The sequence below is a fragment of the Leuresthes tenuis genome, unplaced genomic scaffold, assembly GCF_036924035.1.
Source record: "Leuresthes tenuis unplaced genomic scaffold, fLeuTen1.0.hap1 SCAF_9, whole genome shotgun sequence".
Lineage (NCBI taxonomy): Eukaryota > Metazoa > Chordata > Actinopteri > Atheriniformes > Atherinopsidae > Leuresthes > Leuresthes tenuis.
The window spans coordinates 16,285,921-16,311,751 of NW_027325363.1; the positions used below are offsets into that span (position 1 = coordinate 16,285,921).

The window sequence follows — 25,831 nt, forward strand, 5'->3', positions numbered from 1 at the left end:
ATGATTGTCCAAGATTAACACATTTAGTGTTGCTGGGTGGATCAAATCTTAAGTATGTAGATAGTATGTAAATACACACACACACACAAACACATACTTACATACATACGTAATGCTCTGATTTGTGAATAACTGAATGTCCAGATGCAAATAAGAAAAAGACAGAACATATTGTATATCCGTGGCTTATCATCTACTTACTCTATGATACAATATTGTCTATTTCACTGGGTGTAGGTAAAATTATTATCATTACCGGTTGTAACTCTAGCAACTGTTATGCTGTTAAACTGTTTATTTACATGAACTTTGTAGAGAGCAGGCAGCTGTCCTCCTTCAGTGCAAAACAAATGTCATGAATGCAATTTGAAACTTTTTTTTTCTGTTTTTTTCGGGCCTAATATTTGATTGTTTTGATTTTCAGGGATATTGTGTTGCAGCTTTCAGGAAGTAGGAGTTTGAGCAGAGCTTTGAAGTTTTGCATTACACCACTGGCTGCATCTGCTCTGGGCTTTGTGGGGGTGTCTGTCAAGCTAATGAGCTCCCAAGTCTTGAAAATATCTTTTAAGAAAGTTGTTGACTGTGTTTTTTGAGTTAGTTAACAAAAGAGTAAATAATAGTTATATTATGAAGGTGTATGAGCAAGGAAATTAGGACTGGGACTAGAATTGTGCGCAGATTTTTCAACACCTGATTAATTGATGAGAGGAATACATTATGTGCCTGGTGTAGGAAGAGGTTAAAATGAAAAATAAAGCAAGTGGTTGTGACACAGATCCAGACAATCTGTGGGACATTAAATATACTGACTCAATTCCTCAGGGGGAAGTGCAGGGGAGGGGGCAGCTCACCTCCTCAGAAAGGGCAACATGACAGGGCCCTCAGTTCTCTAAGTCCCAAAGGGGAAAGTCCACACAGAATGAATAACTATGTGGCACCTTTTTTTCATTATTAAAGCTCGTAACATCAAATTTTGTCCCCTGGGCCTTGTGAATATCTAATGGCTACTCTACTCTGCAAAAAATGTCGAGCTCTGAAAGTGATACAATAAGTTGCCCGGGTTTATATTTAGTTTTTTTATTTCAAGATATAAAGCCACCAGACACCAGACTCTACGTGTAAGACGTTCTGTTCTATGATTCAAGGTTTGTCAGCACATCCACCCATCCTCACACCAGCACATTGTTTGTCATTTTTTTGCAGTGTATCTACAAGGATGGACAGAACGTGTGTGCTGGAGGCACTTTGCTGTCAAACCTTTGCCCTCCTCTCCTTTGGACTGCCTCCACTGGAAGAATAATTGGCACATTAAATTATTTAAAAACACCCAGGACACATTATCATAAATATTCACTTGACGTTTTCCTTAGATCAACAGTCACAGCTCCAAATCTCCAGATGTGACTTCATGACAGCATGCATGTGTGTGTCTGAGAGTGTGTGTGGGCGTGGGTGTGTGTGTGTGTTTGCATATTTTGGTCACCCAGGGGCTGATTGATGGACAGTATTTACAAACAGAAAATCTTCCCGTCAATCATGCTAGCTAAATGCAGACAGCATGAAAATGTCAGGCTCATTCATTCGCCCATATGTGGGTATATATATCCTCACTGGGCATGAAAATGTCAGCCCCACTCAGACTGGGCAGACTCACTCGTGGCGTTGCAGACACAGGATGCAGCAGTGCAGCTCCCCTTGTCACTCTGCTGTTTTAACAAGTGCTTCTAATGAACATGTCACTGTTCTTGTCTGAGACAAGACAATTAAGAAATGCTAACAAAGGACAGCTGGAGAGAACAGGTTTATTAGCATCTCTTAATGCCAATTGTGACAACAGACAGCGATGCATATACCTGTCCTGTGCAGGTCCACATCCTGTGTCTAGTTGTTTTTAATCCCTTTTGCATGTTGTTTTTTGGTTTGGTTGATTTTTGAGGGGTTTTGTACCATCTTTATAATTAGGTGGGAAATTGAAATTGCTGAAAGGAAGTAACGTCTAGCTCTACTGGTTAAGCGGGTGCCCCACGTACAGAGGCTGTATGTTTTCATTGCAGCTGACCACACAGCCAAGCAGAAATACCTGTCCACCTTTCAAAGCTAACCTTTGTAGCCTGCTGTAGCTGACAGATAACAAATTTATGCAGTGAAAACTTTATGGGTGGAGTTCACGTTCTACAATTTCTGATGCAGATGCAAAACAATTTCTGTTTGGCCAAACAGAAGCAAGGGAATTTGATGCTGATGCTATCTATCTGACATTTATGGATATGATTTCTGGTTCTTTTTATCTTAGACTGTTTTTTTTCTTACCTTACAGTGTAAGAAAAAGCAAATGCAAATTTCCCACAATTTGCTGAGCTAAATCAGTTAGATGTGGATTATTTGCACAATTAAGTTGTTCTTCGCTGTACATCGGTAAGGAATAACCTGAGGTAATGACAGCAAGCTATAAAAATAACTAGTCTTCAAATGCAGTTGCGATGAAAGAAGGTAGAGAAGCGCCATTAAAAGCAAGAATGATGATGGTGGGGAAACATGTCAACAAAAATCAGTGTTGAAATGCTGAGATAGGCCTGATGGGTTTCAAACATGCCATGAGGAGAATGATAACTCTGGACAATTTTCTGTGAGCCTTAAAAAAAAATACGGAAATGGGTACCATTACCATAGCTCTTTTGTATTCAGGATGATACGTGTGCTGTGAGGGTTGCTCTGTGTCACAGTCCATAGGGGAGATGTGTTGCACACCAGTTCTAAATGGCCACTGTGAAATCTCATTGGGCTCTCTGCAAAGATTATTAATAGACAGTTGATACCGGGGAGGAATTTGTGGTAATAAGAATCATTAAAACCAAGGCCAAATGGTTTTGAGTAAGTTGTCAGGAGAGAAAAATCTGAGAAATTGAGTTTAGAAATGGTTTTATGTTGAAAATGGCTTCACGTTATGTCTCAGCCAAGTCACACCAGGAAAAAAAAGCATACCTATTACATTTATTTATCTATTTGCCCAACATATGTTAGTTCCACAATCTAAGCTTGTTAATCTATGCGGCAGTTTTCACAGGAGTTGACTGTAATTGTGATGCCTGGATATAAAAATCTGTAAACCATAACTATTTCGAGTTAACAGTCCAACCATGTATTTTGTAACACATGGACCTAACCATGCACTTTGATTTTAATGTTTTAACTTCTAACTTTAATCATACACAGGTGAGAGTGTTGTAGAACTGTACGTTACCGCAAGTGGGAGAGAAGCATGCTCTCGCTTGAGCAAAAGAGGCAAAAAGGACCATAGTTTAGCCCCTCTTTTCATCTGCTCCTTTCTCTTTGAAATCACTTGTTGCCAACTAAAGAAGAGTGAGCCTTGAACGGACAAGGACGACATAAGGTTCTCTGTGTTAATGCACTTTTTACGTAAACAATGACTCATACCTTCCACCTTCCAGTAATCGTGCATGATAAAAAGTTATGTTTAAGAAATGTACAGCTTGAATTGAAAAACAATCATTATTTTGAGAAATTGTCTCCTTTTTGCAGTCATCAGCTTAAGCCATCATATAAACAGTAATCAGACTTTTGTCATGCCTGTAGTATATTTTGTACATGTGTTCACTCAGCCTTATCACATGGCGTCTGGTTGTTTGTTCAGTTCAAACAGTGAACTAGTTTTTGTTCATGGTTTTGAAAGAATCTGGTCTTTCTGTGGTGTGTAGGCGCACATTCGTGTTTGTGTGTTTTTGCATGGGCGCCTGTGGGTGTGAGGATAAACTGAGGAGTGACAAAACACAACTTACTGTTGATCTGTTTGTGTGCAGTGTGGCAAAGAGCAGCAGTCGTGCAAAGCATTTGCTTCTCTCAGTAGCCATGTGTGAATCTGAGAAGTGGGGAAAAAAGAAGAATCCATAAAGCTGTTTAACTCTGTCTGAGTGTGTCCATTAACTGAATTAACCATCTACTATGATTGCGGTGACAAATGGTTTTGCTGAAGCATTTCTGCTTTGTCCAGCAGTCCTTGTCCTTTTAAAGTCACAGCACAAGACTCAAACTGCCAGCCACTTTTAATTATCAATTGGCTGGGAATGCTTCAACATTGCTGATGCATCTATACAACTTTAGATGTATACAAAACAAACAGATGCTGGCTAACAAGCAAATCAAATGCCATCTGGCCAGTTGATAATATGTTATCAAGGCTCTTGTGGTCATTTTTGTGTCTGGCAATACTCCAGGGTAGTAAATCGAAAAAAGAAAACCAAAACATCCAGCCAGTGGAAGGTCCATCGTTCAGTCTCCTATGTTAGCAAACACTCCCGGAGAGTTAAATCTTTCAGATCTGCAATATTGTTTGTAACTGATCACTCTGATGTAATTCCAGGGGAAAAAAATAGAAGCATAAGCAAAAGCAAGAGAAAGAGGGATATTAGGAGGGTGACATTGTCCAAGAACAGGACTAAAGCAGACTTGTGAGAGACAAAAATGAGACTAATAGCAAACTTTAATATGTAATAAAAAAAAGAAAAGAGAAAATAAGACCTTGTCAAGTGTAGCATCTCAAATGTTGATGGTATTTTATGTTTATTAAAGTCCTTTCTCAGAGTCTCGTCCACCTCATCCCAGCTGCTCAGGTCTCTTTTTACATGCAGCTGCTTTTTAGCAAAGCCTCAGGGCAGTGGACGTTTCCTGATTTAATCCCCATTAAGCAAAGAGCACTTGTCCGCAGGGGGACACATGGGAGGATTTTGAAGATGATTTGCATCAGATTTGCTCCTCCAGACAATCAGAAGAGTTGCTTTATTTGGAAGCAATGCTTATTATTACAAAGGCTGCCTGTGCAGTGTGAAGAGCTTCACTGATTTCAGGCTCATGCAATCTGGTTCAGTGACAAAGCAATTGATATTTAAGACCTGGCATCTTCACTGGACCGGCGTTCTGTGAAGTTTACAGACTACAGTCCTTGCCAATATAAGCAAGGTCAGAACACGAGGTGCATAGTTATGATGAATACTCGGTTGAAATGCTATTTTTGGGACCCCCTATGTTGAATTAAATAAAAACTAATCATGAACGAAGCTTCACCTTGTACTTCTGTGTCCTTAGTTGTCACTCTATAGTTTTAGCCAGATTGTCTTTTCAGATTTTGATGCAGTTTATTTTGCTTAGATTTCTAACTGAATTCTGCCCCTCGTCTCCATTTTAACACAAATATGCAGACATAGTTCCCTATGCATGAGTTCATGGTCCCAGAGAGGTTGTAACAGTCACATTTTGTTCAATGCAGCCTCGTCATTATGGGAGAAATCCCATCAACATGACAAAGGGCTCACTGAAACAAAACCGTATGAAAGCAAATCACAACAAAGTGAAAAATTTCAAAGACTCGCTAAGAACATAGAACACTACACACAGGGGCCTGTTTAGTTCCTCTCTATTGGTATTCAGTACGTTGTTACCTATACAAATATTACTGCTTACAGTTTGATTTTAAAGGAAAGTAATGAAGAGAAAATCTCTAATATTCACAAATGAGCTTTGATTTACTTCATCATGATTCATTTTTGTGTGACCCTCATCAACAAAAACAACGTTTTGTTTTGAAAAGTTAACTCTGACAGTGGTAATGTCACAAAACGTTAAAAAAAAAACGAAAAGACTTGTTGCTCCTGTCTCCATGGCGATTTAATTATATTCAGTCACGACTTTAACAAAACGTGCTTTGAGTCAGATTTCTCTGCTCCTCGGGACAGCTTCGCACACCTCAATTTGGATTGTGAGAAATGCAGAATATTTTTACACAATGGGAAAACCACGGTGTGAGCTATCCAGTAAGGTCATTAGCAAAATTAAAAGTAGTGAGTCATACTGAAGATTTCTAGATCAGAATGCACTCTGGGGAGTTCACTGAAGGACACAGCAAGGCCTGGTTGCCAGCTGAAAACCCAAAGAATGTTTCCTTGGGTGAATTTTTATTTAGTATTTCAAGTTGCAGAGATGAGAGCAGAGACAAAGAGCTGTGCTATTATTTTCTTCTTACCCAATCAGGAGAACTCTCAGCCTCCTGAATGTGTTTTTAAGTTTGATAATGGAGACAGAAATATTGTTTTTTTGGAAACCAGCTCTGATCACAAATTGTGTCATTCCCTTCCGGCAAGATGTTAGGGGCTATAAAAGTTTTCTGTTTTTTTAATTCCCACCAGAATCTCTGCCCAGGGATATTTTCACATCACTCCACATCCAGAAGGTCACGCACACATTCACACGCACAGAAAAACAAACCTTACAATCTGCCAAGTCATACTTCCTGGTGGATGTTCAATGCCATCAATGAGCTTGGCACTGACACTGGGCTGGCCAGTACCCTGATACCCACTGGCTTTCACAAATACACACACAAACGCAGACACGAATACACACACTAGCGTCCCATTTGTGCTTTTTCGCACTGTATATTAGGAAGTCTGTCGCCATCAAGAGGTGCAAATACATTTATGGGCAAAGAAAGATTTACTGCACGTTTGGGAATGTCTGAATTATTTTAAAGAGAAAAATGAGGAAGATAGAATGTAGCACTGGCAGGTGGATGTTTCACAATCCACCCTAGTTATACTTTAGACCCCCAGAAGAAGTACAGACAAAAGGAGAGTGAGGGAAAGGGTAGGCACAGAGAAAGCAATGTTCCCCTTTACCCGGTTTGGCATTATGAATTCCACCAGGAAAGTTGCGATAAGATTGGATCTGCGCTATTTACGTTCTGAGGGGCAGAGGAAGAGGTTACCAATAGAAGAATCAGGACTGTTTAATCAGAGAGTGATGGTTTCTGCAGTCGTGAGGTATGGATCTGTGTTAGCATTTGTCAGATCACAGACTAATGAATTCCAGCTCTGTGGGGAAATAAGGCCAGTGAGGTGGCTGTTGTGCCTCGGGCAGCACAACATGGAAATATGTAATGACAGTGTATGTGTCAGTGCGGCAGCTTTCATATTTTAACACACAACTGAATACAAAGAAGCGCATCAAGCAGCTGCAGTCTGAAGCCATTTTTGTTCCACTGCCTTTGCTTGTTTGATGGGTACAATATAGTGGTGAATGAACAATGTTACAACCGAGTTCAGTTAGGGTTCCAGGATATAATATTAAACAACTAGAAGACCAGGTTGAAAGAGAATTAACTATATTTTGGAGTTATTTGAAACAAAGGATAAAAAAAAGACACCATTTTGTATTGGCCCACAGTACAAAGCATTGCTGTTTCTTAATAAAGGCTAAAAACTGTGTGATTGTTTTAACTGATTTTCTTTTCTCTCTAAGTACAGAGACAGGGGTTACATTCCACTACTTTGACATTAGTTGTCTTGCTGTGTACTGTGCTGTGGATCTTTAACAACTCGATACATCATGATACACTTGTCGACACAGTGGGCAACTGGCCACAGACGGCCGTACACCATGAGTCCAAGACCCATCCTGCGCTACAGTTTCTCTTCTTTCTTCTTTCTTCTTTCTCTTCTCTACTCTGCTTTCGTTTACAAATGGCCAGGGTTAAGAGTCAAAGCTGTGTAATACATGGCAAGATCTTTATGTTACAAAATGCTTGTCACATGGACGCTGGCCTGCACAAACCAACCACCAAGGGACACATTGCCATCTTATGATTACCCGTGGATTGCCACAATATTACATTTTAGAGATGTGGATAAATGGAACCATTACACATTTTCTTCTGGGATCGAGCTAGACCATAAAACAAAACATAGAACAGAGAGAGGTGGGAAATACTTAAATCAACAAAATAATGTTAACAAAAAGAGACTCGCTAATAAAACCTCTGATGTTTCCAAACTGTAAATAAACACACCAGACTCCACTAGTCTAACCACACTACACTAATTATACATACTTATTCAAAATGAAAAAAGAAGATAGGACTGTTTAGTTAGTACCTGACTGAGCCTCAAGGTGCATTGCAGAACGCATTAGTAAATTGAAGAGATTATTAAAAAGGGCAGGAAATCCAGGCTATCAGAGGTATCAATAAACAAAGTATCAAGCTTGAAGTAGCTGCTGCAATCAAATCACAGACACACGAAGCACCAGGACGAGACACTGAATGACAGTTCGGCTGTGTATCTAAGCATGTGCAGTGATAAGTGAGGTGAGCAGCAAACACACTGACACAGTGTCTATTTAGAGAGCTCTGGTGCAAGATGTTGGAATAATTAATATTATGTCTGAGAACATGTATTTCATTGATGTATGCTAAAGACCTGTTCACCTTATTCCAGATTTATCTCGTTAATTGTGTCTTTTATTTCTTTACCCAAATGATCACAACACCAAGTATGTTCTTTGAGAGACCTGATTGTTGCGAGATTAGAGTGCATCTGCAATTCGCATATTTAGAAACATTACTCGTGAAAATAATAGCAATGGTTTAAATACTAAGCACTTCAACTATAGTTTATCTTTTTCTGCTAAAATTTATCACCTGTCAGTGCAACATTCCCTCATAGTTGAATAGTTTTTGTGGTGATTTGGGGGGGGTCTGACAGCAGTAAAACCCAGTCTGGATGTAAAACCCGGTAAAAGCTATGGGCTTTGTACACCCGCCATCAATGCCAACCCCCTACTGGTAACTCGGATACAATCTACAAATGTGGCATTTCCTTCACTCAATACAAATGTTGTGCTGGCAGTGTTACAGCCATCACAGCGTAATTGGGAAAGCAATTTAGCTGCATAGCAGGGAGTTTTCTTTTTGACAAGGTTGGTCAACTCTGTGTCTGTCAGTCAGTCAAGACACACTAATGAAGCCCCTGAAAATGTAGGTCCGCAAAAAGCCAGACATGAACTTTAAATGGAAACGTTCTGTAGAGTAATATGCTGCCATCCTTTGAAGTTCACTAGAAGCAGGCGTTTTAGTGTTCACAATACATGGTGTGTGTATTACATGTGGTAACTGGTAACCACACTACCGCACTACTCATTATATGTGTCCAATGCTGCATCATTGCTTGTAATGCTATGTAGAAAGTGAAGTGTTTTTCCTGTTAAAAATGCTTAGTATGTGCTGGATTTCAGAGCTTATTATTTTTTATTTTTTTGGAGGGGGGGTGTTCCATTCAAATCTGATGATTGTTCATTCTTTGGTAACTTCTTCTTCTTTTTTTCACATTTATTTTACATGATTGCATGTCCAGCTGATGTGCAAGTTGAATTGTAGATCAGCTGTACACTGTCTCGCTTTTTTGGCTGCAGTTTAAAGTGTTCTGCTTGTTGTGTGTTAACTTACTTAGAATCATCACATTGTGTGAAATTGAGATCTTTTTTTGTCTCTTTGTTGTGGCAGGATGATTCCATCCAGCAGCAATGACTTCCTGGTGCGGGACCTCGCCGCTGGACGCAGCTATGATCTTTGTGTCCTGGCAGTGTTGGATGATGTCATCACATCCCTGACTGCAACACGTCCGTTGGGCTGTCTGTCATTCACCACAGACACTGAGTTCAGCCAGTGTCAAGCACTGCACAGTCACTTATTGGGTGGCACTATGATCATCATCATTGGAGGGATTATCGTTGCATCTGTGCTGGTTTTTATCATCATCTTAATGATCCGGTACAAGGTTTACAGTCATCAAGGCACAGGCCACGGAAAAGCAGCCATGGCGGTGACAGCACCAAGACCACAGAGCAACGGACAAGGAGGAAGTAGTCAGGTCCAAGTCCTCCCTCACTCTGCCTCAAAAATAACAGACAGTCAGGAAGAATATGTTCTATCACCGTCCAGGGCGATGTCGCCTAGCAACACTCTGAGAGACACAGTGGCATTGGTTGAGGAGGACAGCAGTGGACAGAGCGCTATGGCCAAGGCTGACTCCTTGGTCACTGAGGAGTTACTTTCACCAACCAAGGCCCGTTTCTCCTCCAGGGTTGCCATTGAGATGAAAATCAGACCACCATCTGTCGCCAAAGAGCCCTCCTCTCCCATGGAACTGGCAGGTAGTCAAGTGAAAGATGGGGGGCGGGACATAGAGGAAACCAATGGCATTTCAGAGAGGTGAAAAAGGAGACAGTGGAAAAATTTGAAGAGAGTAGGTGGAGACGTACGGAGGAGGGACACAAAGAAAATAAAGACAAAAAAAGAGTTGTAGGATGACAAATAGACAGTATGCAATTCAGAGTGTGAAATTGAGTGAGATAATAACAGAGAGAGGAATAGTTGAGTGAGTGTGAACGAGAGAATGAAAATAAAAGATGCATCCTTGTACACTTAAGACACTTAAAGACACAGAGGTTGAGAATTGTCAGCCTTCTTTCTATAGGGCTGCTGTAGCATCTGAAGTTGCATTTTACTTTCCTCTCTATGACTGCTTACTCTGCATAAGAAATTATATAAAACAAGAAACCTGGAATTAACCCCAGTATAATTTAGAGAGAAACCTCCTCCCAACTCGGTCATGTTTGTTCTCTGCTCTTGTCAAATACCAGGCTTCATTTCTGAATAATGGACATTTGGTACATGCTTACTTAAAGACCTTTAAAAACACCAGTTTTTCAGCCTCTTCTCAAAGCGGTTCATCAGTGACAATAAACACAGTCTGTAGAGGAAAGAGACGTTTTTCCACACAAAAGGTAACGTTATTCGGGATAGTGTTTCTTTTTTGTGTATGAAATTGCTAAACAATTAGGTCAGCTTCATACCTGCTGCACAGTGTGTACCTCACACGTCTAGACATCCTGATTTTCATTTCGGCAGGCGCCACACTGCCACCATAATTTAGCTTGACTGGTTGCCTTATTTCTGACATCTGACATGAGTTATTAAGAAAGTGGTTCTCATCAAAAATACTAAGCTAAAACATTTGTTGGTCCTCATATTGACCTGACACACACCATCCTGCCAATGTCAAGGTAGCCTTTGGCTTTTTGAATTCAAATAAAGCCTGTTTATAATTAAGAAAAACATACCCTAAGGCATAAAAAAACACGTTATGTCAGGTTTAAGAACTGCAAGACATTATTTTCCTTCATAATGTCATAAAGTAAGAAATCATTGAAATTCCACTAAAAACAAGAGGATTTTTTTGTTTTTATTTGGGGCAGTAGTGGCCTTCCTTTGATAGTGGCTAGACAGGAAAGAGGGCAAATAGAGTTGAGAAAACATCCAGCAAAGCGCCCCAGAATGAAAAGAAGACGACTGTACAATTCTGCTATAACTAATGCTGCAACAGTGGCTAGATTTTGAATTATTGTTGAGAGTGATCACAACAAAGATCCACTTGTATCTGCAAGTTGAGTCAAATATGCATAGTTTAAGGCCAAGAAGGCCTGATGACTTCTATTTTGATCATGATTTGGCAAATTTCATGAAAATTTAGATGAGAGTCACAATTGAAGCACCCCAGACAAACCTGTCATGAGTAAATTATCAGTTATGATTTTTAAGCAATCTACATTCATAACACTCAAGCTAGCTGATATAAGAAATTTTAGTAATATACTACCAGAAGTATAAGAAACTGTTACTCGACAGAACTGTGGTGGTTTAAGTAGGAATCACCACAAAGTTATAAAAGTAGTAGTAGTATTGGGTACGAGGCATGCTGAAAATGGCAACAAGCCACAGAAACAAAAGCCAGAGACAGTTCAGCTGATTTAGACAGCACTTTCTGACAAAGTTCTCCACTATGATTTATGATTGAAAAGCTGAAACAGACAGACAAAAACATGGAAAAATGAAACAAGAAAAACGTCAATAAATCACAACAAAATAGAGCTGGGTGACCTTGGACAGTACAGCCAAGATGAATGATGAAAACATGCCTCTGTGACACCTACAGATTAGAAGTCCAAGTCTGTGCTGTTACCAAAAACTAATTATTTAGGATATTTCGAGCCAAAGTTGAGCACAGCGACTCAGAACATTTAGTTCTACTTCAGCTGTAGGCTCCTATTCTCTGTGATTTGATCTCTTCATCTCTTTTATATTTTTGGTTTCAACAATAGTAGCTGATGGTGTGCTGAATATCACTGGAGAGTCAAGAAACTGAGGGTGATATTGAGATGGTGTCAGAGGAAATTGGATTGTGACAAAGAAAGTACATTCTTCCAAAGTTCTACATAACAGGATGAACTATCTGGACTTTATTATGTGTTAAAATTAACTATGAATACAACCTCAGATGAACAACAATACATCCCATTTTACATCATATTGTGACTGATTTAGCAAGAATTAAGATAAAATCCAGAAGCAGTTTGTGAAAAGCTATGTTCACCCCTTGATTCAACTGCTTGTCGAACCATGTTTAGCAGCAAATACTTGTAGCTATCATCATCATTTTCCATATGACATTATCAATCTCCGAAATCATTCGATCAAGGAATTTTGGGCAACTCTTCACTAAGGTCCTCCCACAGCATTTTAGGGCTTGAGGCCTGGACTGTGAGAGTCATTACAACACCTTCATTCTTTTCTTTTTCAGTCATTATGTTGTAGATTTGCTGGTTTGCTTGGGATCCTTGACCTGTTCTATGACCCAGCTTCAGCTGTCAGACGGAAGGCCTCACATTTGACTCTTGAATTCTTTCTTACACCAAAGAGTTTGAGGTCCTCTTAATGACTGCAAGGGATCAAAACCTGTCACTGTGAAGTTGTGCTGTGCTTTATGTCCAGACGTCTCCACTTTAGTCTTATCTGTCTAAAGGATATTGTTCCAGAGGTCCTGTGGTTTGTTCAGATGTAACTTTGAAGAGAAGAGACTTTTTATCCAGGAAACCCTTTCATACAAGTCATACATGGTCAGTCCTTTTCTGATTGCACTGTCATGAACCATTATTTTGCTAATTGAGGCCTGAGATGTAGTTTTTTTTTCATTTCCATTGTCTTTGAGCATCTCATATTTTGTTCTTGGGGTGAACTTACTTGGATGTCAACACTCTACTCTAAAATTGTCAGCTGTCTTGAATGTTTCCCACTTGTGAATAATCATAATCACCGTAGAACGATGGACTCCAAATAGCTTGAAAGCAGCCTTACAACCTTTCAGATCGATGGGTACCAACTATGCTCCTCTAAGATCATTGCTGATGTCTTTGTTCCTTGGCATTCTGTTAACATACACCAGAATGTTCCATTGCAGCAAACTGCCAAAACATCTGCTTTTGTAGAGCTGCTAACACTTGCTCATGATTAGTTAATCGGTCGCATCTGATGAGCAGTAGCTGGCTACTAACTTCCGCTCTTAATCCCTATGGAAGCATTAAGAGTATACGTAGGTTTACACACACACAGCTTCAGCATTTTGGCTATATTGCGTCTGAATATATATTGACACAGTGTAATATGTCATGAATTGTTGCTCATCTGAAGATGCACTGCCTTCATTCTAAGGAACAGATGATTGTTTTATGTCCCGTTCTTTTTTCATTATTGATAAGAGCGATGCAATATATATGGTGAAAGTGCAGTTCTGCACAAATATGACACTGTAAATGTTATTTCTCGCCATGCAACACACTAGTATTAAATTAATTTTATGAAACACAATCTTTGACATCCAAAGCTGTCAGATAAAAGAACTTTTTTTTATATAATGAGGCCAACTTCCCCCGATTTAAACTTCTGAAGTGACCTCACATGCTTCAAGGTTTGCTTGAAATGTTCGATGATGTTATGTGAATCCACAAGAAAAGGTGAAATTTCTATTCAGGTATAACTTCTCTGTATTAAGTTCACTCCGGTGCTTTTCCCCGTCAACATTAATCCACTCAGGAAAATGGGGATTTCATTGAAATGAATAAACGGAGAGACCTTTTCACTTGAGTGGCTTCAATAGCTGAGTTGAAATACTTTATCAGCCATTGATATGTCATTCATTTGGCCCCTGTGAATGGGTTTAAATGAGGGGTTATTGAGCCTCATGGTGATAGCAACGAGGGAACCAGAGATATTTGCAGCATAAAAAAACTCAGCCAGAAAGTTCAGAGAAAGCTTTCACCTTAACAAACTTTACAGGTTCCACTGCAAGTTTACTACTGCACCCAACGTAGCTCTTAAGAAAGCTTAACATGTTCAAACAAGTTAGTCTGACAAGCGCCAGGCAAGAAAGGAAAAACTGAATAGACTACACTGAATAGTAATTGGCTCCAAACATAATTCTAAGGTTGTTTTTAAGTTGTTTTTCTCACCTGTGACCTCAAAGTAGGGGAGCTTTATTTAGATAATTCAATTTGTGTGCTGTGAGGTTGAAGGGTAAAGGTGAGCTTGAGAGGAGAGGATTTGGGGTATGCTCATTAGAGCGATGGAAATCTTGCAAAGTGTGATAGAAAAAATTACTTACTTTTTTGCTTCCACCATTGGCACACACTCAAATATCCCCTCTATAGGCTTAATTAACAGCTCTAACCTTATATAAACCGTAACTGTCTGATATACAATAATGAGATGGGAAGACATAAGCCATTTATTACACTTTTCATCATGACACCAGGAAGAAAAACTTGCAAAAACTGCTGTCCTTTTGTATTCTTTGCTTCCTTTGTTTGATTCCTTTGGCGCTTTGACGGCAACCTCCAGTGAGGGATGATATTCTTGTGTTTGTACAAAGGCTGTTAGGGTTTCTCAGGGTGCAACTGTGTCTGATGTGTTTTACAGGCTGCTGCAATGCAGAGAAAGGCAACATTGATCTGATCAGAGAAAGAGCCGCAGTGAGTCAGAGAGCCTGAGGAATAGAACAGCTCACTAATATACAGAGAGATGCCATTAAAGGCTTGTGATTGAGAGATATGCGATCCGACATGATAAAAAGAAATTCTTCTTTGTTTGCTTCTTATAGACAGTTTTCATTGCTTTTATGTGTGAATTGGAGTATCCATTTTCGAGTTTAGATATTTTCAAAAGACAAACTTCCAAAAGACATATATAACAGATCTAATAAGTCTCTAATAACTCAAATTGGTGCTACAATTACCCTCCTCCTGGTCCCCTGTAAGAAACTGGAGACAAATTATTTATTCATCGCACTACTTTTTAAATAAAAAAAAAAAAGAAGTACCTCTTGAATTTGATGTAATTTCCCTTTGCGATGAATAAAGTGTTTTTTCATTTAATTTCCAAATATTAAATTTAAAGTTTGGCTTGTGTTAAGCTTTCAGCAGACAAAGTTAGACAAAAACAAGTGTTCACAAAGATATTCCGAACATCTTCATGAATTTGATGCACAAAAAAAAAGACGTTTAGTAACGGGTTAAGCATTTCGTTTTGGGTCTACATTAATGTTTACATGCTGTAATTATAAAGGGAAAGAAAACTGTTCTCCTCTTATGTACTGTATCTGCAGCACATCTTGTCACCTTCTGTTTGAAACATTCTGTTTTAAGCTCCTGTCACTTAAAGGACCCCTTTCCAAGAGGCTCCCTCAGATACTGTAGCTCTGCTGATGGGTCAGATATTACGGCTGCTTATCCTTGTTTAAAGTGTGCCAAACTAGCCGCTGAGCAAGCGTTACACAAATGTATTTTTATGGCGGCGTTGTTATCGGATGGAAGAAAAGCCTGCAAAGGAGACATTTCTAGCACATCAGGAATTGTTTCTTCTGTGGAATAAAATTCCTTGCCAGTGATGTGGACTGTGTAAGTTTCAGCCCTTTTGCATGCACAAAAACATAGTTTACCTCAAAGATAAGGGAAAGAAATTACAGCCGAAACCAGTGACCATCACACATTGGTCCAAGGTGAGTGAATATTTCATTTAGACAGCTTTGATGAGAACAGAGCCTCTTCGTCTTTTCTGAAATGAATCAATGACCAATTACCCAGTGGAGAATGTGTTGACTCTCCCAGTGTTACCTTGGAGCATTAGCTCCAGAAACAAAGATGCTATATGTGGACGTTGCATCAGAAGAAGCTCTTTAATTTGAATACTACAAGGGGAATTTTCTAATTGGATTAACAGTAAGCAACATAAGCTTGAGACAAACGCATTATGCTAATGTAAAGCAGAGTGTTTGTTTGCTGTTGCACTAAAAAAAGACTTTGAATGCGAACCCTGTTGTGTGTGTGTGTGTGTTTAAATTAGGAATCACATTGTAGGAAAAAAAGTCTCTACAAGGTTATGTTCTAGGGACCAAAAAACATTTCCCATGGGGTATACTTTGGTACATTTAGGTTAATTTTAGGGCAAGCCTGCTGGTAAAATGTGAGTCCAAACAATGTCCTCAGAATATGAAAGCATTAGTTAAAAAGTAAATGAATGACTGTAAGATCAGGGTCAGCTGCTAAATCCCTACAGATAGTTCATGCATTTGTGTGTTTAACAGACGTTCTCACTAGATTACCACTACTGGAAAATAGTACAACACAAGGATTTGTTTGAGTCTGTGTAAAGAACAAGTGTGTGTTCTTCCACTGGCCCCTCCATGACTCTGAAGCATGTCTGTCCGCCTTGTCTTTTAATCTATCATCACTCCCTTCAGTGTCATCCCGTATGCCCATGCTCATTCTTCACTGCCACCTGTCTTTCTGAATTCTTCTCGTGACACTGCCATCTTTTTTTTCCCTCCTGCTGTCTTTCTCAAGCTCCCCCGCATGCTTCCTCTATTCTTCCTCACATTTTCTGACCGTCCTGACTTTTCTGTGTCCTCTCTCTGTTTCCCCCCACTTATTCCTGTGGTGTTCAGGTGCATCAGAGTCAGTGTTTTCACTGCTTCTTATAATTTCTCTTCTTGTCTCCTTGCTTTTTCTGCTCTGTTTCCTTCTCCGTTTCTCTTGTATCTCTGACTCTTGGACGCCTCCAACAGCAGCTGACAGGCGGCCCCGTAGTGTCGAATGGAGAGACTTTAAGATCTGAAGGTCTATTGTCCTCACAAAGACATCACGCCACTGCTGCACACAAAGAGTAATGGCTTGCACTCCCTGGATATTTATTTCTCCTAAAATCCTTCCAACCTGTCATCTCCTAATGCAGCCTCACTCCTGTGCAGCATGCTGCCATCTGACCCTTTTCTTGTCTTCCTTTTTGGTCGGGTCACGATCCTTATTTAGATTAAGCGGGTATAGAAAATAGACGGATGGATGGGTTTTAGATCTCAAGCTTTGACATTCCTGCCCACACTCTAACAAAGTGACAGAAATAGGCATTTCATGTGTGGTGTTCATAACACAGAACAATTGAAGCTGCTATAATTAGGCAGTTAGCCGACTGGCTGGGATACATAAAATGTAACGTATGCCCTTGCCAGAGGTTATCTTTGATGCACAAATATTTAGAAAATATAGACCGTCACTTCTTCAGTCTTATGTCATGGTAAATTCAATATTTTTTATATGTTGGACTGTTGGACAAAACAGCTTCTGAGCTTCAGGAATTTTTTTTCATCACGTTCAGGACTGTTTATCTTTATTTTAGATTGTCCCTTTATACGAGAGATTTAATACATTATAAGTGATTGTAGAGGATGAACATTATTTCAGCACTGTCAATGCCCCTGGCATTGAACTACCTTACCTTGACTTCATTCCCTCTCCAAATTCTTTTCTCTTGTGCTTTGCTTGCTGTTACTTTAGATTTTCCTGTTTTGATTTATAAGAGCTTTGTCTGTCTAGTTATTTTTCATATCTTATATTCTTCCAATGTTTCGCCACTCATACACTTTCCACCTTCACCTCTCACAGTCGCTCCATCTCCTTCATCCATTAGCATGCCGAGAAGGAGAAGAGAAAATATTGGAGTTTAGGATGATGGACGAGAAAACAGTGTAGATGTGCTGTGGTTGTGATGAATGACACCACACTAAGGCAAGACTGCTCTTCACTCTTTGACTGACACAATAAGCACTGGTTGTCTATGAGTTAGGAAATGCTCTACTGACAAACACACATTACAAATAACAGCTGTGGCCTTTCACTTCCAGGACAAGCTACAGCGACATTACTCTATAAGCTTTTGCAAGTGCTGCTTTCCCGTCTCAGCAAACATTACTTATTCTGACATTCATTCTTGATCAGTCAGAAATTAGACTCAAAGAGCCCAAAACAGGCATTGTAAGTGACTCACTTGGATCAGGTTTCATCAAGTAAACCTTTTTCTTACATAAAATCTAACCAGCACACAGGTTTTCAAATGTTGCAGAAGGCAAGATAGACACAGATATATATCCTTAAAAACATTAAAGTAGAGAAAACACAGAATTGTCAGTCCTGTTCTTTTCAAAAGTCTTGCTTCAAGCCAAGTTTGATGTCAGCACAGGGGCTGGAAAAATGGAAATGATAACATAACATAACATTTGAACTTTCAGTTCCTACATTCTGTTTAGTTACACTATATTTAATTTTTCTTTGTTTTACCCCGAGGAGTTAATAAAGTCTCAAGAAGAAGAAAAGTTTTCTTTGTGAATATAAGCCTCTCTTAAAGTCCAGGCAGAACAGTGAAAACAAATTATACAAGCTTTTCAGAGAATTTATTGAATCATACTGCTGGCTAGGATCAAGTACAGTTCAAACTTAAACACTAAACAAAATATGATGAAGCCTCTTAAAAGTTTATTATGTATTCCCAATGCATGTTCAAAGTATATACATGTTTAATACCACCCTAAATGGGATCTCCCGTATCCCACAGGCCATTGAATTTCTGAACGTGAGCTGTTTTTACCTAAAGTCTTTGCTTTCTATCCCTCTGTCAAGACCCTATCTTTTACTCGTGATCCCAGTTTTGTTTAACCCAACTTCCTTGTTCTAATTATCTCCTTTTAGAGCAAATATTATGCTCTTTTTTTTTTTTTTTTTACAGCAATGTCCTTTCTCTTCAAGTGTAATTGACTGAGATTTTAATGATCTACTTGCAAACCTTGTTCTTCTTGCTGTCTTGTTTTCTAGAACCCTGATGCTGTTGTTATGGCACACGTGGAGAAGAATCATCACCAGTGGGAAGAAGCTGGTGAAAGCTCTGAGAAAAAGAAAATGCCCTATATCTCCCTGCATCTCCTGTTTACTGCACCCATTACTTTGTTTCCCTGAATATTATGGGGTTATAGACCTATACAGTCTGATTTATTTTCAAGCACTTATCCTGGTTCTCAACTCTGGATTGGACTACCATTATCAAAGCCTGTTGACAGATGATCATCTGAATCACTTTGAATGGAAGCCCATTTTCCTCTTTTAACTGAAAGATGGTCTAAAGCTATTGAGTGGCAATGAGGAAAATGGATGGAAAATATGAAATAACCTCTCACCATCAACATGCACGGACAGACGCTGAGTGGATGACAGAAACAGAAAGAAAATGAATTGATCAAAGCAAAGAAGGATGCATATATAATTACCTTCAAGTTGGATGTAGATTGTGAAAGACTGCACAGAAAAGGAGTAATACTTCACAGAAGAGTGTCAAGATGGGTCCGGCATTGGATAAAGAAAATATCATAAACTTCACGTAAGGGACTCTTCAGAAAGCTGGTTCTATTTGGCTCCACTATCTTAATCAATGATGAATAACAATTCTGTATAAAATAACTGAGCCGGGGCTGAACCAGAGTTGGATCTTGACTGTGACTGGGCTCTGTGATTTCTGGATTAGAATCTTAGAAATCACAGCATTCTAATGAGCTGTGTGGTAATCTCACGGCTTAGTAAGAAAACCTGAAAGAGCCCTCCTGGACAGCACTGAACAAACTTGGGACCAAGTTGAGCCTAAGTTGGAGTTGTATGCTGGTCTGATGCAGACTGAACTGAACTGTACAACTCAGCCACTGCTCTTGTCCTGTATCTCCTGTTCCAATGGATGATATTAGTGTGGATCTTGTGTACCTGTACTGGCCTCTCTCACGTGTCTTAAGGCCCTCTTAAAAAGGTGAGTAATCTGCCGATTAGCCCATTAACCTAACCAAACAAGGAGCCAAAAGAGAAGGTACCCCACCCAAAGACCCAGACTCAGTAATTAGTGTGATATATGGTAACCCACCAGCAGTCACCCAGGCCATCCAGCAATATTGGGTCCTGCCCCTTAGTTTAAAACACATTTAGAGTCTGAAGTGTCTCCTGGAGTGAGTGGTTTGTAACCTAATGAGGGTAATACTCTAACGAGTGCCTCTTTAATTGCTTGTACCTAGACTGACTAAACGGTCTGTTTCATTGCCACTTTCTCGTTATAATGTCTCCACAGGTGCAAGTGCATCCCACTCCTGTTTGTTTCTTGTTCTTTTAGTGAGTGAGTGGCTCCATATCTCATATACCTCTCCCCCATCTGTCCATCAGATGTCTTTTTTTTTCACTTGCCTGCCTGAGGCAGTGATTGAACACTTCTGCAGAAAAGGCTATGAGAGGACTGGTTATGAGCAAACAGTGCAGCCTCAGGGAAAGAACTCTGCCTGTACAAGAGGGGGGGTCAGCAATATCTATTCAGTCAGACATGACAGTGTTGGATGCTGCAGAATTGAACAACTCATCTCCGGGCTGCAGACGTACTCACTCACTGTCAAACTGAAATTACTCATTTATTAGGGCCAATCAACAGATATTCATTCTTTCCCTTTTTGCTCCTCAATGGACGGGAAATTGTTGATATTCATTTGACATGAAATTATATAAGAAGTCTATGTCCTCTAACTCAAAGCAAAATGGAGCAAATGAAAAACCAGAACAGCGGATATATAATTAGTCCTGCACCTTGTTTTCTCCCATCAAATTAAATTGTTTCTCTCCCAAAATAATTAGCAATTTTGAATTGTGAAATGTGATGTTGTGTCACCAGCACCTATTACGTTTCAGGGGGTATTAATCCAATATGGACTTGGTAAATGGTAAATGGACTTGTACTTGTATAGCGCTTTTCTAGTCTAACTGACCACTCAAAGCGCTTATCAATGTCAATGTTCTCTACTGGACATAGATGGTAAGATTGTCTCAATAACCTGCTTATCAAAGATTCCTAATTCTCTGAAGTACTTCACCCACTCAGACTAACCTCGACTGATGCAATTACTGTATTTACAAACACATGTATGCTTTTTGGGGCACGGTGTAATTGCCATGAAATATAATTAGTTTAATTACTTTCATATTCAGGGGCTTTAATGGTACAGCACTTGTCAACAAACAATCACTTGCTGTGACAACACTTGTGTGTAAAGAAGAATATCATCAAATGTGCGTACAGGGGTGTTGAATAATTACTGAATGTCAAATTGATTTGAATTTTTTGCAGAAAAGCGGCTTGCTTTCAGTTTGGTCTGAGATAACTGATTCAGTCTGACAGCCATGAGCACACCCACACAATACTGTAAGGGGGTGTTTTGTTTTAATGCAAATATACTGAGAGATGGGAAAGTAAAAGGAAGGATGGGGATGATGAGGAACATTACAGGGTTAGAGGTTAGAAGTAAAGAATTGCGCATGCAAGTTGCATAATTGTAAAATCAGAAAGTGTCAGGTCATAGCTTGTTTGACCATTTCATGAGGATTTTTTCTTCATTTTAATGGATCTGTAATCAGTTTACTAATGCACACTATCTTATAATTCTACTTACTTGTTCTTTTCTGTTGGGTTTTTGTTTGGACAGTAGGACTGAGACAAAGTGGCACTTTAAAAGTCAGTCATGTGCCCGAGGATAGTAGTGGTTTACATATATGTGAGGATAGGGGCAGTAGTAAAAAATACTTTTTGATAAGGAAGGTTCGTGATAGAGCCAAGTGACCCAGAAGTATCCGATGAATGATTTAAATCCTAAAGAAAGATGCTAAAATGTGTAATTTATCTCCTTTTGCATTAAGGATACCCCTGACAAACTTTATGAAGGAAAAAAAGAAAATATTGTCTCACAGTGATTCTAACTGTGATTCATGTAAATACAGAAGAGCAAGTGTGCGCAGCTATTCTCTGTGTGACTATAATATATTTCACATCTGTGGCTTTTTCTGTTTTCTAATTAGCCATGGTAATGATGCAATTAAAACAATGAAACAAGAAAGCGTAGGGCGAAATAGCTTAGGCTTTTTGTAGATCATCATTTGAACAGTTGTTTCACCACAGCAAACCTACTTTTGCAGCCCAGTGGAAGCGCACTACAATTCTCCGTGCATTGCTGTAGTCTGTCCACAAATCTTTACGAAATCTCAAGAGGTTTTTAATTGTAAACAAGGAAAGGTGTTAAGAAATGAGAGAAGAAGTAAGCCTGTGGATTATACTGCTGTGGAATAGTCAAATCTGGAATGCTCTTTGAAAAGACTTCCATTTACAGTTGATTGATTATAAATACAGACTTCACCAGATTTAGAATTCTTGATTTATCTGAGCATGCCACTCCACAACCACTCCAAGCCATGAAATTGAATGAAACTTGCTAGATGCTTTACACAACTTGATGATGATAAACGGCTGCTACAGGTCATTACTGCCTTCCTGACAATGTTCATTGCCCTAATCTCCCATCATCTCCCAGCAGTTTACTCCTTTAAATCTGCAGTCAAATGTGATTTTCAAAAGCTTCTTATTTGACTGATTAAAACATCAGTTAGTCTTTGTATAATTCATATAGTAGGCTAGTACAAAAATGACAATATGGGATCATAAGAGGGGTACATATGGTGCTATTTCTTGGCTGGGTGCGGGAAGTCACTGCTGAGCTACCCATTACCCGTTTCCAGTCTCTGTGGAATACTAAGCAAACCAGCTGCTTCTGGGGCATAATATATTGCCCTGAAAAACATAAGATTAGTCTTCTTCTAATTTCAGAGACAAAAAAAGGCACGATGCCCAGAAGGTCAAATTGCTTGTTTAAATATGTTTACTTAACGTCATGTTGTCTTTAAGCTTCTCATATCCACAGGGAATGAACTGATAATCACTTAACTGATGAAGTGAACCAGGCGCATTCATTGCTGTTTTTCGTAATGCATCTGTGACCATTTTGCAGTACCAAGTCCCTCCCAGCACGCATTTTATTACATTTAAAGGGGTTGGACTGCAATGACAAGATTTCAGCGTGAGTTCTGACTACATGGCCTGATGGTCCATGCTATGACTTGAATTTAGGCTGCGTGTCACATCTGGTAGCTGATGTGGCAGTGATGTGAACAGGCATGCATTACTGCATTTATATAAAAGTCTCTAAGATCTCTGCCAAACACACTTAAACTAAGAATGACATACAGCAGATTTTCAATATGATCATTGACAGAAGCTTCAGCCATTTCACTCGGCTTTCCAGCTGAGCAAGTACAAACGATTCAATAGATCTGAAGAAGAACGTAACTCTACCGTGAGCAGAGACTGGGTATTTTGCACCCCTTTACTGTCTGACATGCGACCATCTGAGAAGAGCCTCATATATTATAATTGAATTTTGTTATCTGAGTTAAGGAGGGGAAGGGATTGAGAGAAAAAGGGGGGACAAAAGATAACTGTGCAAAGGAGACACAGAGGGAGAAGAGAAAGTGGTGGAAAGGAAAGGGAAGAGGGAACTGAAACTCATTTATACATATGTAACGGAAGGGAGAAAATCTGAGAATAAGTAAAAAACAAATTGTCAAAGAGCGAGAGATGGGAGGAGAAGCAAGGCAGAGCAAGATAATTTAAAATTTGCATATGCATGCTTGTTCAGTATTGGCTGACATGATCTTCTTGTACATATGAATGGTTCAGCGATGATCTCAAAGCACCAATATTGCTTCCTGGACTGAGAGGGGAGAGCTGTATGTGATAACCAGCTTAATTAAAAAAAAAAATTAAACAAGTGTTATAGGAAATAAAGGAAAAGGCAAGCATTGGAAACGGGGGAGGTGGAGAATGAGGAGAATAAATGTAAGGATGACAGGCAGGAGTAAAGGAGGAGAAGTGATGAAAAAAGGAATGGATGGGAAAACAGAAGGAGAACAGTGAGTGGGATGCGTGGAGAATTACTCAGTGTGTGTGGAGCTCCAGCTGTATTGTGCATCAGTATAAGGTGTTTTTGGTTCCTCAGAGAGAAAACATGCTACTGTGAATAATAGATGACAACACATGCACACAGTGCATGTTTATTTTTGAGAACATTTATTGCATGATCCTTTTTCCTCTTTTAGATTCTTACTTACGAAAGGTCTTGGAAAAAAAAAATCGTGGATGTAGATTATACATTCTAATCATCCCATAAAGTGCCACAAACCTATGTATGTCTGTATGTGTGTGTGTGTGTTCATGTTAAGGGACTGCATTGAAGATGTTAATCCTTTTGGGTTAACACTGACAATTTTTTTTTTACATACACTGGAATTTATGAACAAATGAACAATGAATACAAAAAAAGTTATAAAGTTGTTTTTTTTTTTTTTTAAAAACAGCAGTTATTAAGAAAGTTATAGAAATGTATTCTATGACATCTTTTAACATTCTTGAACAGTTTCAATGCATCACGTTAAGTCATTTCAACCTGGTTTATGTGCCATTTAATGCAAAAAAAACAAAAAAAGGTTTGTCCCCTGTGGTATGAGATACTTTTTATATATTGTCTCTAAAAATGGGCCTCATTCATTGGCCATTATCTTCCTTAGTTGTATCGTACATTTGGTCTCAAGAAAGCTCCAAATAAAAGTTCCACGGTAATGCCTGTAAAATGGCATACACACACATTTTAGAAGGAAAGTTTAGAAGTAATAACCAAACAAAAATCTAGTGACCCTGGTGCAGATTTCCTAAATTCTAGCCACAATGGGCAAATACTTATGAGCTACTTGCAGTTTAGCATCTTATGACTAGGGATGAAGAAATATCTTTTTTAAATTTTTTTAAATGAATATCTAACATATAGAGCTGCCTTAATGTTGAGTTTTGTGCACCTTGGATGTCGCATCAGTGAGAGTGGCCAAGCTCTGATGTGTTAAACTTTAAGGAGTTTTCATGTAGAAGAGAACAAAAATGTAACTGCACAAACACATAACACTGCCTTAGGCTTTTTAGCCTGATGGGCATCAAAGATTTAGAGAAATAAAAGCTTTCACATAGGCTGTAATTTGTGGTGTAAAAAGAAATAGTGGTGGAGGTCCTTTACTACTGGAGTAGTACAACCAAAAATAGGAGCTAATGTCCATGGAACACCTGATAGACTTTTTGTCATGTTACACAAAGTCCAAGATAAAACGACAGGTTTGGCAACATTTTACAGTGACAGAGACGTTTAAGGGAGGGGAAAGTGTTATATTGTCACTTGTTAGAAAAGAGGATTTTCAGTCTTCAGTTCTCAACTCTTTTGACCTAAAACTCAGTGTCTTGACAGACTGCTGCCAATGGAATATAACTCGTAACAGCTAGTAATTTTACATGGTCCTTGTTTCTATGTCCCATCTAGAACATCAAGTTTCTGGTCATTTCTTCATCCAAATATGAAGACAGACATTGAGACAAATATCATTGAGACGAGCAACAAAAGAGTTCACTCTTCTGACACCTGAAAAGATTCGCTTTCTCACGGCCACATTATTAAGATGTGAGCAAAGCATTGTTGTCAGCATCCCATGACAAATTAATGTCTGACCATGTTTAATTATATAATTCTCACCCATTACCTACCCATGTCTTCGTTTTAGTAATCTAATATCTCATTATCATTCAAATGCATTGTCTTCTGTTTAAGCAAGCAATATAATGATTTCTGCTAAAGTCACCAAATGAGCTGTGCTGATATTTTACAGTAACTGTTTTTTCAATTGGTAAGGATGACCTGTAATTTAAATTATACTCACAACCATACAAAAAAATGGTCAAATCAAACTGACTGACATTTACTGACACTATTAAACTCCTATTTCACTGCAAGTCAGAGGAGTTTTTTGTGTGTTTATGTCTAAGGAAAGTCGGCGC

The 25,831-nt window shown here is 39.1% G+C and overlaps 1 protein-coding gene across 1 annotated transcript in view; it reads left to right on the forward strand.

Annotated features, from left to right (window-relative positions):
- The window catches only part of LOC140314388 (leucine-rich repeat and fibronectin type III domain-containing protein 1-like protein), a 172,101-nt gene that overhangs the window by 141,018 nt on the left and 5,252 nt on the right, over nucleotides 1–25,831 (forward strand). Inside the window, exons 9-10 of the mRNA XM_072392553.1 lie at nucleotides 9,347–9,996; nucleotides 18,874–19,849. Coding sequence (XP_072248654.1) covers nucleotides 9,347–9,996; nucleotides 18,874–18,881 — 658 coding nt within the window. The 3' untranslated portion in view covers nucleotides 18,882–19,849. The remainder of the gene's footprint in view (nucleotides 1–9,346; nucleotides 9,997–18,873; nucleotides 19,850–25,831) is intronic.